The 15,214-nt window shown below is 45.5% G+C and overlaps 1 protein-coding gene across 11 annotated transcripts in view; it reads left to right on the forward strand.

The window, feature by feature from the left end:
- Nucleotides 1-1,827: 1,827 nt before the first annotated feature.
- Nucleotides 1,828-15,214, forward strand: part of LOC100174895 (glucocorticoid receptor) — a 43,570-nt gene continuing 30,183 nt past the window's right edge. For 3 of the 11 annotated variants that reach the window (XM_040182574.2, XM_078106788.1, XM_078106791.1), the window contains exons 1-2: nt 1,838-2,009; nt 4,167-5,428. In XM_040182574.2, the coding sequence (XP_040038508.2) occupies nt 4,176-5,428 (1,253 nt within the window). In that variant the 5' untranslated portion in view covers nt 1,838-2,009; nt 4,167-4,175. Of the gene's footprint in view, nt 2,131-2,218; nt 2,436-2,562; nt 2,646-4,166; nt 5,429-15,214 lie in introns of those variants that run through there. The other 8 variants (XM_040182573.2, XM_040182579.2, XM_040182577.2 and 5 more) reach the window with 6 other exon arrangements.

Here is a 15,214-nt window from a genome sequence, read left to right on the forward strand (position 1 = left end):
CATGCACAGGACACACTCGGCTCCTTCTAATCGACTGACTTGCATGGAGGGCCACACCTACCCCCCCCCCGGCGCCCCCTCCCACCCACCTTACCTCCCCCATTTCCTTCTTTCTTTTTCTGGCCTGTTGGTTTGCAACTACCCATCTTTGTTTCTTTTCTGGAAGATGTAACAACATGGAGCGTCTGGGCCGGTCTGCACAGTGTGGACTGTCCACGTCCCTTCCTCTCCATCTTCTTCTTCTTCACCCCAGGTTGACTCTGCAGAACACATGAACACGATTGCCTGCTTGTTCTGGTCCACTCTGCCGTCATAAAAAAAAAGAATGTCCTTGTCTTGTGACCAACAGAAATAAAATACTAAGACTGCTACTATACAAAGACTTCATTTCACTAATAGGTCACCAGTCAGTTCACGTTGGACTCCAGGAGGTCCTTTAAATGCATTAAAGGGATTGGGACTAAAAGATTATAACGGAAGCTGCAAAGTCACATCATTCAGGGTGCCTCTCTTTGCCTCTTATATTTCCAATATTGTGATTTGTTCTTTGTATTCTGTAGTTCTGAAACAATTAGTTGATTATCCCAGTGCCGATGTGAGGGTTTCGGGACAGACGATGTTTCATGTGTACAGACTATAAAACCCTCTGAGGCAAATTTATAATTTGTTATTTTGGGCTATACAAAATAAAATAAATTGAATTGAATTAAAGTTAGATGACTCAAAGCGTTTGAGAGTTCAGTTTAGATTATCAATAAATCCTTTGGACAATGTAAATGTGTTTGAAAAAATGATGGACCTATTGACCTACACATGATGTATGGGGGGGACTTTTAGCTTAAGAGATTATAAATCAGGTTCATGCTTTAAGTTTCAGGCGTGCTACTTACCGTCCACCTGACCTTTGACCCCTCACTGTGCTCTGGTGAAATCACTGCGCCCAGTTTGAGCTCCCCATTTAAAACTACAAGGTTGAGAGCAGAGAAATATCTTCCCTGAGTGGTTATTAATGTGTTCCTCTTGGTTCCGTTTGGACGTTGTTCTCTCCCTGACAGGATGTTCACGGCTAATCTTGCATTCTGCGCCTAAAAAACGTCGTAGCACATAATAGGCGAGTTATGCCCGCATGCTTAAGGGTCTCTGGAGGCGGCAGTCGTTTGCAACTTCTCAAGTGGCTCTCAACCACCGCTTTGGTAAATCAAGACCTCTCGGGAAAAACTATTCGATTGGAATACGTAGCAGATCTCTGAGAAGCGGAGCTGTATTGGTTAGTCATTTCAAAGTTTTAGGAGATAGCAATCAAGCGATTTATGAAACCTCGGAGTCTATAGCATAACCGCGATTACTTGCTCTAGTTGGAGGAAAAACAGCCCCCCCCCCCTCCCTTGTTCTTTGCTCTGAACCTTTTTATAAAGCTATGAAGGGTTGTGGAGTAACTTAGGTGGTCGCACCGAAGGCCTACGGAGACACGTTCTGACAGATTCCTCAGCAGGGAGACTCGGTGGGGAAAGGGGCGTTCACAGCCAAGTGTCAAACTAACAGCTGCATCAAGCTGCCACACACAGAGAGGCGGCGACCGAAAACGGGGCTATTTTTGCTTGTGAATAAAAGCAAAAAAATGCTCGCTTTAAAAAGCAAAAATTATTAACAAAACGCAATGCTTCCGTCTGCTGGGCCAAAACCGACCTCTAAGGTAAAACCTCCACTCCAAAAGTGCTCCGACCGCCTCATTTTTTCACACACTGACCGTTTCGCTCCCATCGAGGACGGCGACAACGGGGCTTTTATTCTGAAAGAACAAGACGGAAGCGCTCGACTCGTCTCCTCCGGCTTGACGGCGTTTCGCTAACTGTCCGCCCTGCCCTGCCTGAGTTTTCAGTTGAGTACGCCAGGGCAGCGGGGCTCTATTATATAACTTTGATGTACTCACGGGTTTAATGGCGCAAGAGCAGGATATCGCGGCGCAGATCCGTGGAATCATTGCGGAATAATCCTGATATTGCAGGCGAGTAAGCGATCGATCACTTCTTTTTTTCCCCTCCTTCTCCCTCATACCGGTGACTTGCGTTAAAAGTTATCGACAGATCGGCCAGAACGGCGCACACCGTGGACCTCGACAGCGCCAGCTAGGTCAGCGCCGCTGTTGACTTTAGTTTTTTTGTTGTTGTTTGTTTTCTAAACAGTTGCTATTGCGGGGGATGTTTTCCTGTCGCGCGGAGAGCACGGTGGACACACACCCAGATGACATTTCACCGCGCAACGTTGTTGCAAGGACGCGGTTTTAATCGAGTGTGTGCGTGTGCCTGCGCGCGTGCGTGCGTGCGTGCTTGTGGACGTCGCGTCATTTCTCATATGTTTTCCAACTTGGACCGACTGGAGATGACCTAAACGGGTGTGTGTGTGTGTGTGTTGGTTGGCGCATCCTCCCGCCACAGGTACGACCTGCTTATGTACTGCGACCACTTGTTCCGTCGCGGGAGAATTACCATGGGAGGGGAAATGCTGTCTGTCTTCCACCCACCCACCTACCTACCCAAAGTAGGCCGACTAGAGCGCGCCCGGTGCTGCGTGGTAGGCGCACTGACAACCGTGCAGTGTGCGCGACCCCGCTGACACGTCCCCCACCAGGCGCTCGGAGCAACCGGGTTTGTTTGTTTTTTCTTGCAAGATGGAAAGAAGCGGTTTGCACAAAAACGGCGGCTTATCTGCGGCTGTGCGCATGTGATCGGTGCAATTTCCCGTCGCAGCCAACAGGTTGCACTAACGCTGTTATGATGTGTCGTGCTCGTTCGATGGGGGGGAAAAAGTACAGTGCAGCAAGTCTGTACAAGCCCAAACTTTTGTGGGCGGGGGAGGGATTTGATAAATATCAAAAACCTTCCTTTACAATTTCAATATAGCGGAAATCTCAATTAGGAAATATTGCGCAGCGGTGACAAGACATTATAAGCGTTAAAAAAGGACACGCAGGATTTATAATGCTACTCCGGGTAAATGCGTAAAACAAATTATTCTTAAGTTTTGCACGGAAAATGTTTTTCACGAGCCTCTCCTCGTGTGCACATGACCCTCCGGTCTGCACAGGGCGGCAGCTGTGCGCCGCAAACCCGCAGCCCGTTTAGCGCCATGTGTCGTATATGCGCTCTTGAGGCTACGGAGTCGACACGTCTCCTTCGACCTGCTGTTTAGCGCAACACACGCAGCGCCAACTAGCAGGAAATGGTGCAGCCGTGTTTACCTTTCGCCAATGCGTCCATTCGAGGCAACGGTTGTTCTTGCAAAGTGGTGTTTGTGTTTAAATGTGTGTGTCCTTTGCAGAAGTTCTGAATGCTCTTGAGGGAAGTACGGGCTCGTTCTGTGATTTTTGTGAACTTTGAAAATGCACCGCATGGGTGACAGCTTGCCTGGTTAACGATACTAATGCGATTAAAACGAGGGCGCCGCAGTATAAACATCGCGGAGAGCTTTTTCTTTGCACACTCGTTGCGTTCATTTAATTGTATTTAAATGTCCCTTTTGACTGAATCATTCATCTGCGCTCCTCTGCAAATGGAGATGGACAGTTATTGGTGACCGTTGCAAACGCCCCAGAGACCAGTGCGCTAATCTCCTCTGACAGATGTGTGTGGCTCCACACATGCTTGTCTGTATGCGGGATTGTCACTGGCTGTTACACAAGTGGTGCCTGGGCCTTGTTTGCACTTCTGGACGCATGAGATGATTCGAGGGCACAGTTCAAAGAAATAACATCAGCATTATGGTCATGTTATGTAATGGCTCTTGTCCCCATTTTGTGCTTCCGCCACATTTCTCTATTGTGGGGGGGATTTAATAAACAAGACTGTTGTCATTAGTTAAAAATTATAATTAGAAATGATTAGAAAAAGGCGTATGTGTACGCTACTATTAAAGTGTATAATATTATATCTGGCCATTAGTGCAATGCCGCGACATAAATAAAGATGTATGTATATCACAGTGAACTGTGAGAGTCTTATGTGTGTGTGTATGTATTTATAAAGATATCTTGCCGCTCTGTATGTATCATCTTATTCAGCATCAACTCTGTATAACAGCCTGACATTGTCTCTCTCTCTCTCTCTCTCTCTCTCTGGGTGCATGTGCTCTCTGCGCACTCTTTTGACTCACCCTCGCCGTCCCATCAGGACAAAGAAATGGATCAGGGTGAACTGAAGCGCACCGGTAATCGAGACGACAGCCTGACATTTGGGGAGACGCTGGCCGCAGGTGACACAGCTGGTCCAGCGCTCCAGTCCGCGGCCGACCGGCCAGGCCAAGGGCCTCTGCCCCAGCCGGCGGCGGGCCTAAACGGGAGGTGTGGAAACAAAAACCGAGGGGAGCCTGGAGGCCTCTTTGACTCGCCTCAGCATCGCGTCCTGTTTGAGGGCTCAGACCCAGAGGAGGGTAAAGTCGTTAGCATGCAGAAACAGCACCAGGGCATCGTCCGATTCAACGCGGATGGCACCGGGCCGCCGCTGAAACGCGGCATTTCCGATCTCGAGCAGACGGCCGCCTCGGTCATAAGCGCCTCGGTCTCCTCCATCCTTGGCAACCTCCCCCTGCCGGACCTTTTCCCCCAGCACATCAAGCAGGAGGCTAATTTTTCTCCAGATGAAGACCTGGAAACTTACTGCGGGCACACAGGCCCCGGCTCCGTTGATTTGGATGGCAACGGCAGTCGCCAAATCGAGGATTTGGAGATTTGGCAAGACCTGGACCTTCCCAATACCCTGCCAGAAATCAGCGATTTTGATTTGGATTCAGAAGTGGCCCACTTGGATAACATCCTCCATGACAGCAGGGGGGCTGGTGGTGGTGGTGGTGGTGGCGGCGGCGGCGGCGGGTCGGTCAGCGGCTTGCTGAATGAGCCAAAGCCCCTCACGGGCAAAGAATTGAACTCTACCAACGGCAATGGCTCGGATCCGCATCACCACCCCGTGCACCATCGGCACCACCTGCTACAGCACCAGCAGCATCAGCTCCAACTACAGCAGCAGCAGCCCGCCTCACTTCTCTCCAGCGTCATGATCAAGGAAGAGAAGGATCCGGACGACTCCTTCATCCACATCCGTACTCCCGGTGTGGTCAAGCAGGAGAAGCAGGACAGCGCTGGCTTCTGCCAGGCGCAGTGTCTCCAGAGCAGCATGAGCTCCCACCACGGGGGAGGCCCCATGTCCTCGCCTCTGGGCTTGGGAGTAGGATCTAGCTACCACTACAGAGCCAGCCCGTCCACCGCTGTAGGCCCGGCGGACCAGGAGCCTTACGCCCTGTACCCAAACCTGCCTCTGGCGGGGGAGAGCTGGGCCCGGGGGAGCAGGTTCGGAGAGACAGCCGGGTTGCAGAGGGGCGAGGACGAAGGGCTCCCGTCTGCTGCAGCCCTGTCAACCTTTTCTGTCGGCTTTTCCAGGTACGTCTCCTCAATCTGCCTTGCTCTCTGTCAATGGTTTTAAAAGGCCGCCTGGCCCCCAAGGCCACACATTTAATGGAATAAAAGGCATTTCATTTAACATGGATTTTATTCCAAATGCTTTTTTCCCCCTTAAAAAATAGGCATGAAATAGAGGTAAACCATGTGAGGTGTTTGTAATTGCATTCTTTTGATAAGAAAATACCAATTTGGTAAATGAAAGCAGTCAGTGCGTTTCACAGTTCCTGCCCAAGCCTGTGTGAGTCAAGCACAAAAGAAACATCCTCTCAATAAGCCCCCAGAAAGAGTTCTCACAGGTGCTGTTGTATGTTTTCTTTTGTGAGGGAAGCGCTGGCACCCCTGGGTCGGAGACACAGCAGGACGCGCAATTCTCCCATTCATCCACACCACATTTTAAGAGTGCCATGACGAAGTGTATTGCAGGCATAAATAATCCTTTTATTTACACAAATATATTCAGAGAAGACGGATCAGGTGATTAATTAGTTGCTAGGTTACAAAGAAACGGACGTGGAAAGAAATACAGTTCAATAAGGAAGGGACTATAATTAGCTCAGTCGAAGTGAAGTTGTTCTTGTGTCTCGTCATCATTTCTCAACGCTTCGCCCAAAATTGTGTAGTGGAACGGTGCTCGTTATAAAGATATCACAGTTGCGTAACTGTGTTATTCCTACAGGAAATGACTCCTTGGGAAAACATGATAGGGCATTTCTGAGGATGCAGTATGGTCATGTTTAATAGGAGGGAAAGAGTTGTGGGAGAAAGCCATGTACACGCAGCAGACGGACGATGATAAAATGTCTGCTGGACACGCCTCACTGCAGCTTGGATCTGATAACTGGAAGAGAGATATGTATTTGCTGTGTTATGAGCGTCTTTGTGACCACGGCTTGACGTGTTGCAGAGATGTCATACTGCTGAGCTGAAGTTGTAATCTCTTTATGTAGTGCTCTTTTCTGGCTGTTGGTACGTTTTTTCAAACAACAAAATGTGGTTTGTAGAAACACGTCCTGAGCAGAACTGCTTCGCGGTATGTGGATCCTTGTTGCACCAGCATGTTGTGTTTCCATGCTGACACGGCCCTCTGAAACGTCCAAAAAAACACTTGAACACTAGAAAAGATTAGATTATCACCAAACTACTGAACAACTCCCAACAAGGAAATGGATTGAAAGGCAAATTTTGGCATGAAACATAGTATTTTTTATAGGCTATTTCACATGCAGGCTGTGAGTACTTCTGCGTGACGGTGTCTCTAACACTGTTACGTAGATGCTACTTAACGTGCACAAGCTAGACAATATAATGCAAGTCAACAAAACACAACTGACTCTATTTGATTACTATTTGAGTATTTCGATTTGAATTAGCTGAGAAGGGTTTTGCATTATTTAGTGTATGCACAGTATAATAACAGCACTTTATACCGTGGACCCACCTGCTGCCGAATGGGAATTTTCAGGCCCATTGGAACACAATTTGGCTCGTTGGTGTTGCCTGGCTCTAGCTTCTCGTCGTGTAACCGGCAATCAAATGGATAAATGTTGCCCCGGGTGAAATTAGTTCTTGAGACATTAAGATTGTTTTAAGTAGCGTGATACTCCATCTAGGGCTGGGCGGTATGGCCATAAATTCATATCCCGGTATTTAGAAAGATATGACGGTATTGTTTTTCTCAAGTCAACACATTAATTCATTGACCCCGAAAAGGACCGCAGGCGGTGGCCCCCCGCCAACTCGCTCGCAACTGGCCGGCGAGTTAGCGAGTTAGCGTGTTAGCTTGTTAGCGTGTTAGCTTGTAGTGGCTGCTAGTGTTGCCAGTAGAGGCAATACGAGTGGCTCGACCAACTTTCAAAAGACAAGTAGCTCCAAATTAAATACATATACGTTTCTCTTATGTGTGTTGTTGTTTTTTTAAATGCTGAAGGTGACGTTTCAAAATGGTGAATGGCAAATGGACTGAACCTGCACAGCGCGCTTTTCTAGTCTTCTGACCACTCGAAGGGCTTCACCACTTCATGTCATCATTCACGCACTGATGACGCGAGCGACCATTTACCGTCTAACTGAGCAGAACATTGAACACTGCACGTCATCGTTTCATCTTAATAAACGTGAGTCACGCCGACTGACTACCGAAGGTTAAAATGTTAATTCAAACCCCTCTGTGCCGCTGACCTGCATGCGTTGGTGTGTGCCAGAACAAGACCGACTGTGTGTGTGTGTGTGTGTGTCTGTCTGTGTGTACACAGGGATGCTGGAAGGCCACGTGTACATATCTATTCTGGTGTGCTTCTCTCTCTCTTCTTAAACAAGAACCTAGTTGCCTTTAGTTCACACCTTCTCACCCATGTCGGACCCTCAGGGCTCTTCATTTTTCACACATGCATATACATTGTTTTTACTTAGATCTATATATATGTTTATATAACTCTGGACCATTATCGCCACTCTAGATGATACACAAAACATGACAAAACCATAATTATCATCGCCGAATGTGCCCTTACTTCAAAGGTATATAGATATTGTTTTATTAACTAATTAATTCACAAATAAAAAAGGAAGTTAAACAGTTCACTAAATTATTTTACTAAAAAGATCTTCCTAACAATAATAATAATATTGTTTTGTTGTTGATTTATCTTCCGCTCCTAGGGGCCAAAAAAAAGAGAATTATGGACGTTTAGATCTACTACCGTAAAAACCACTTGCATGTCACGGGTTCTCAGTGAATAGAAAATGCACATTCTTTTTTATTTGAAATGCTATTGGACAGCCGTCTACTAACACACACGTCACATATTGGTAAAGCGCCAGTACCGACCCGGCATTCTAACCGCCGGACCGTACGTACCGCCTACCGGAGCGGTGGGGAGATCGAAGGGAGATGTTGTGCAAGAAGAAACGCACAGGATGGATTTCAGTAGTATCATAAATATAAATAAATGAGTTACAGACGGCGGGAATCATGATAATTTATTGAGTTATGTTTTGATTGCCTCGCAGGCCCATCCAAAGCTTGGTTTCATGGTTTGAAGTGTCTGGATTAAATCACCACTGTTGTCTTTTTCTTCATGTTGTTGCTTGTTGAAACTGTAGGGAACAGACCAATTATCGTCAACTTGTTTCCTGCAGCAACGGTTTTGACTGCATACGTAGGGTTTTGTAGCTGAAGGGTGCTGGATTACTATGGTGATGGGCAAGATTGGGTCACTGAATTGAATGGGACCAAGTTCTGGCACTTTCTGGTCTTCTCGTCAACATTTGTGAAAACATTTCTGGTTTGACAAAGCGCTGTTGTCCGAATGAATAATTCCAAACCTACATTGCAATTAAAAACTGTCAAATAAAGGAACTTGTAAAGACTTTTTTTTACGATGTGATCATCGATTGAATTTTTCACAGGTAATATTGCATGCATTTACTTTATTGTGATACGAAGTTGTTCATTCTTTTACATAATGTTTCACAGCATACATTTCTAAACAAGCAATGTGCATTAAATGAGCAGTATACAGGGATATACGATTTTATATCTTGCTGCAAGAGCCCTCGGCAGTCATCTCCTAACAGCCAGTTAAAACAACCCTCGGCCTAACAAAGTCAGATTAATGTCTGTTGACTCAGTTTTCTAATCTCTAAGATCATGCCAAACTCAATGCACATTCTTGTTGCCTAATAGGCTTACTGAGGCTTGCTGCGTGCAAATTTTCACTCTTTTTTGCCTCTCGCGGAGTCTTACGGGTTCAATTTCCAGTGTGGATCCCCATTTTGTAACATTTTGTAAAAAATGAGAAAGTCCCAACGCATTCATGCGCGCCAGGGAGTCATTCCTGCTTCTTGTCGTCGAGCGTGTGGAGATGTCCCGTGATGCCTCGCCCCCCCTGTGAAGTGGTACCTTACTCCTGAAGCCTGCTCTTCAGACCCTTATCTCGGCCCCCAAGAGGCTTGTGAGAAGTCAGCTTTTCAAAAACAGGTTTTTCCCAACCTGGTCGTCGTTGTGGAGCCGAGCGATCAGGTGAATTCCGTATCGCTACTTTTCCTTTCAAACAGGCGTTACGCACGCGGCCTCTAGCGGACATGTCACATCTGATGACAAGCCGAGACGTTTTTCCCAACAATATCTCTTTCATTCCCTCCATCTCGTCATTCTTCTCCCCTCAGTCTGCCTGCCTTGCTGCCCCCCCAGTGGAGCGCTACTGTTCTGAGTCTTTGAAGTAGGCTTCGGTTGGGGTCAGTGCAGTTCAGAGAGCCAAAGGAGGTATGAGCTTCTCAGCAGCTAAGCTGTTTCTTTTTTAAGGCTGTTTTGGTGTCTGCTGGTATGTTTATGCCGGTGTTGGGTGACGTGAACACATGCCTGTGTATCAGTTCACATGATGGTCCTTAACATCTTTTTGCAGGCCAAAAAGTAGTGATTTTATTCAGTGCAGAAAAGGAAAAGTACAAAAAGAAAGAAGGTAAAAGAGACTACCAGCACTATGGATGTGTGCTGTTAAAACTCTTCTCTTAATGTTCCTTTAGTGGCTTTGAGGTGCAGACCAAGTTCCTAAGCAGAGGGGGAATTTGCTCAGTTGTCGTGGAATTAGCTGACTAATCATTTGAATCATATGATTAAATTATACGTTATACGAGCACAGTTCCACTTATTATGAAGCTAAAGGTAACCACGGTTACATTGAGTCACAGTATGGTAAGTTCTAACTTTTAGCTTCCAGTAGAATTTTGTTCAACTTTGTTGTGGATGAGAAACTTGAATAAAACAATTTGCCTGAACTGACAGCAATTTATGGCGTGTTAAATTTCCTAAAAGTATATCAAACCAGCTTATAATATACATTTAAAACTACTGAAACTTAGTTTTAAATAAACTAAAAATGCTTTTTTTAGATCGTGGCATTCTGGGTGAATAAAAACGTCTGTGTTCTAACTTCAGGGTAAATCAATAAATAATCTTCAACCCTATTTCAGACTTTTTATTAATACCATTTTTTATAGCTGTATTATATTGGGTCTGATGAGGCCGTTTTTCTTTTGCACGATGTGTTTCAAAGTAAGCACTAAATGGCTTTTTTGTTTTTTGAAAATGTGGTGCTTGGCAGACTTAAACCCCAAAAATGTTTGACATGCAGAAACATCTTGCAGAAAGTGAAAGGCAACAACTGTCCGGCAGAACCGGCAGCAACACCTTTTAAATTGCAACCGTTGGTGACCTTTATCTTAATGAAGAGACACACGAAGCCTCGTACAGGAACGCGGGAAGATACCAGGACTTTCCGAGTGCCGTGTTTCTCTGCGAGTCCTGTAAAGCCTGATCTGTCTCGACTTGTTCCCCGATTAATGAATCAAGTATGTGGAATTTTCTGCCTCTGCGTTTTTTCTCGTGACAGCCTGTGACTGTAAAAAACCCTCAGAGCAGTTGCGCACTGAGCCAATTCTGTGTTTATCTGTCCTCTTTATTGTCAGTCAGATCTTCTGGTCTGCTTACTAGACGGTGAGATATGTTGGTGTTCCCCAGTTGTGTTGAGCAGCCTTGTTGCCAGAATAGGGGCCACCATCTCTTCTTCTCTCCTCCAACGTTGACGCGGCCATCTTTAACCCCGCCTCTCCGAGTCGGTCAAGGAGGGGGAAGGCCCTTCATCTGCAGAGGGAATACACGCGTCCTTCTGTCCACACGTCCCTCGCTTGTTGGAGATTGCTGATTGGACTAGAGGAGAAGTTGTCCGGGCGTGCCCGGGGTGATTGCCAAGGTTCAGTGATCACTGTTAGCTCATCTGTTAATGTTCATCCAAAAAAAGTACGGTCCCTTTTTAGATTTTGGCGTCTCGGTTATTTTTGTCTACTATTAACTACGTAAATCTTACGACCTCTGCTAAAGGCTGTCAATGGTCGTGACATTTTACAGAGTATGTAAAGTATAATTGGAAGTGTTTACATATACGGCTTTAAAGTGGAGTGAATGTGCAACTCCTTCGCTCCTGTAATGGTTCTGTTTTGTTAAAGACCTGATAGGTGTCAGCAGGGCTGCTGAGACTGCCAGCAAGACGTGAAGTCGGGTTTAAAAAAGGCAATTTAATGTGTCCCTTGTGTCATTGAAGGTGATGGAAGACGCTGGGAAATCATGTGAACTTTGAGTTTAGATACATCTGTGTTCCATTTTTACTACTCTATAGCAACTGATAAAGCCCAAATACTTTTATACAAGTTGTTACTTAATTATTACCAGCAGCAAAAGTATTTTTTATTCTTATATTTTCATTCAGCTTTAAGAGCTTTGTCAGCCTCTGTGGAATGTCGTCCTTGAAGACTCATGGAGTAGAGGCCTTATTTTTGTTGTCAAGCTCAATAAAAATCCCATGTGCATTTAATAAATTGTCTTTATTTAATCTGCGTAACATTAAACCAAAATGCATTAAAAAAGAGATTTGCATTGGATATTTTTTCCATGTCCACACATACAAAATGATCCGTGTGCATTTTAGGGCCCGATTGCTGCATGTGCACAGCTGGCTTCGTCATTGGTTGCCACCAGACAACGCAGGGAACCTTGTGCCATGACCGCTCAATGATTAACCTGACCAAGGTTACTGTATATGTGGAGGGAAACATTCAACACCCCAAAGATGTCATTCAGATTTACACCTCATGTAATCTTATAATCTCTGCCAGCTGGTACGAGGGGAAATTTGATAATGGCCTCATTTGGCCTTGGTCAAAACACCATTAATGACATTCAGTATGGGTTCAATCACTATACTTAATACACTTGAATCAAAAATGAAATACATTTCTGGTTGGGCCTGTTCAGCATAGATCGTAAACTGCCAAAGTTGTCAACGTTGACATTAGTTAATTATTAAACAATGACTTTACCAGGAATTTTAGTGATGCTTTGCCAACCTTTTTTTTTTTTTTTTTTTAAAGAAACATTCACCATTCTAGGGCTGCCTCCTCAAAGAAACGTACATTCATATTTCTACATTGTTCAGTTAAGAAGGAAATTTGTAATCATGTCTCTGGTGAATTCATCATCACCAAGGACTTGATTTATTATTTATAACAAGTGGCTTGACCAGGACTCAAAGTCAATCATTGGGATGATGGATGTTTTGGCCATTGAGAAGTTGCATCAACTCGATCCTGCAACTACAGAAAAAGCCCCAAAAGAAAGATCAAGAAGTGACCCATTTGTCTGGATCGGAGGTGTCTCGCTTGTTCTGCCTTAGGTAGAGCAAACGTAGACTGTGTTTATCTTCCCGACTAAGCAAGCAGCTGGCTGACAGGCTGTTTGGTGGCTGTGTTTATCACAGACCGGTGTCTGTGCAGGACACATGGGGTGCGCCGCAGGGGTAATACGCTGCTAGATCTGTCCTTACCCTGTCGACTCTCTCTCAATCTCTTTAACATGCTACCCCGGCTCGGATTAGTTCTTAATATCATCGAATCATGTAAGGCATCCGATACTTTTATCACATTCAGCTCTATGCAGGTCCTTCAATCAGAAGGTTGGTGTTCTGCCCCCCGGCTCCTCCGATCCACGTTCATTTGTCCTCGGGCAAGACACTTAACCTCAATTTGCTTCGGTAAGCTGCGCCTACAATGTGTGAATGTTAGTTAGCGATGCCACCTTGTGCGTTAGTCCTCGCCATCAGTATGCGAAAGGGCGAATGACCTGAAGAGTAAAAGGGATTTCCGTGCTCGCAAGACTACGAAGGCGCTGGGCAGTATCGTCTATTTATCAACTCTGGCCAATCTGATATATTGATTTAATAACTGCAGAAAGATTTTATTAATTTCCTTCAAGAGCTGTACAGCGGCTGCATCGACTGAAGTGAAAGTAAAATCACCCTGCAACGTCCTCATTCATTTGTCTGGGAATATTGACCCACCTCTCAGCCACCGTGTGGTCATTCTTTAAAATAGAAGCCCCTCTACGTCGGGAACTGGCCTATTCACAGTGCAGCTAGCGCAAAGGCCAAACTACTATTTTTAAAACGGCTTCGGCTTCTGATGATGAGGCATTGCTGTTAGTTACAGTGTGCCAATTTGTTTATCGTCAAAGCACTTTTGAAAATAGACCTGAGTGGCAGACGAAGCAACGGGTCAGCCAGATTATATTTATTGCTTTTTTATTGACCCAAGTTGGCCATTCTTCAAATATAGGGATAACGTTTGTGGCATTTAAAGCATGTGCTGCTTTTAAGTTGTTGTGAGGGTTAGGTCTGCTCCTGATACGGCAGTGTAGCTGAGGTAAGAGCTTCTAAGTGATACGCCCCCATGCAAAGCTTTGAAATGTTACAGTTAAAGCCTGTCTTTATCTCAATTTTGCTCCAGCAAAGTTTCATTTTGAATCACCCCTGTGGCCTGCTCACATCAACGGTGTCACATCGCATTGTTGTGGCTGGACGGGTAGTATATTACCAGCCATTACAGTAAGGCTGGTGTTATTATGACTTTGTAAGTCTGTGTGGGTTTGGGGGATTATGTCCTGAAGACACCTACTATAACAGGAACTACCACAAAGTGGTTTTGAGTGCTTGTAGGCAGGACTTTCATTTGACTTAAAAGCTTCACGCACTTCTGTGCCAACTCCTGTCTCCGAGCCCCTCGCATGGCTGTGGACTGGTGTTGTTTAATGGTTGTGTCCTAATCTACCACATCAGCAGAATGTTATGGTTATGCGCTTGTAAGAAACCTATAGTGATAATCAAAATAGAAGAGCTTTCTTGCCAGCACACACCCACACACCTAACCCTCTTCCTTTTCCTCTTCCTCCAGACTATCTCTTCCCTCTCTCATGTCTGATTTCTACAGCTCTCTCTCGCTTTAATAATTTCTGCTTCATTGCGTTGATTCTCTCTTTCTCTGGCTGCTCACCCCAGATTTTGCACCATAATCCTCCATTGCTCTCAGTAACGGTAAAAACGAGTACTTGTATGTTTTTCCCCTATATCAGTGTAATGGACTTCAGTGATGTAGTGGTGAATTGAATGGCGGGCACCAAGTAGCCAAAACAGACCGGATTAAGGACTAGATTACATCAGTCACCACTCATTTCTCATTACTTACAAACATGCCGAACGGGTTTACTGATTGCCTGGTGTGCCTCTGCCCTCAGTGACCTCTCTACTTTCTTCCCGTAATCTCATGTGACGAAGAGGGCAAGGCTTTGTGAGGTGAAGTTGTACTGTAGAGGACTTTTAAGTAGGGCACCACTATAAATGGGATTATTGGGTCAGATACCGGCAGTGAATGGGCTTCCTTTTGAGAAGGGTATCCTGGTACTTGTGCCGTGGAACCGTGGCCTATTTCAGGCACACAGGAGCCAAATTGGCTCTGGCTACCTGGCTAGCCTATGACTGGTGACTCCAAAGGACCAAATTGTACCCGAGCCAAACAATAGTAATCATCTATAATGACGGCTATTCACCTAATTAATTGGGCTTCATCTAGTAGTGAGTTGCCGTCTAGTCGAAGGCTTTGGGACTGTTTGAGACGTAATGTCAATCTATACTACCACGCCCGACAAAGCACATCACAAGATCATTCACCTACACAAACCATTCTTGTGAGCCGCGGTTGAATAGGCTTCTTTTCTTCAGGAAAATTATGACGCGAGGGAAGCGTGGCGAATCTGGGAAGGACACTTCAGGACTGATAAGGCCCAATCAAGAAGCAGACGCGGGTGTGGGCCCATCCGGAATAAAAATTGTTTCTAAACCAAAATGGCTTCAGCGGCAATTGTGGACATCTCCGTGATAGGGC

Source organism: Gasterosteus aculeatus, chromosome 7 (assembly GCF_964276395.1).
Source record: "Gasterosteus aculeatus chromosome 7, fGasAcu3.hap1.1, whole genome shotgun sequence".
Classification (NCBI taxonomy): Eukaryota; Metazoa; Chordata; class Actinopteri; order Perciformes; family Gasterosteidae; genus Gasterosteus; species Gasterosteus aculeatus.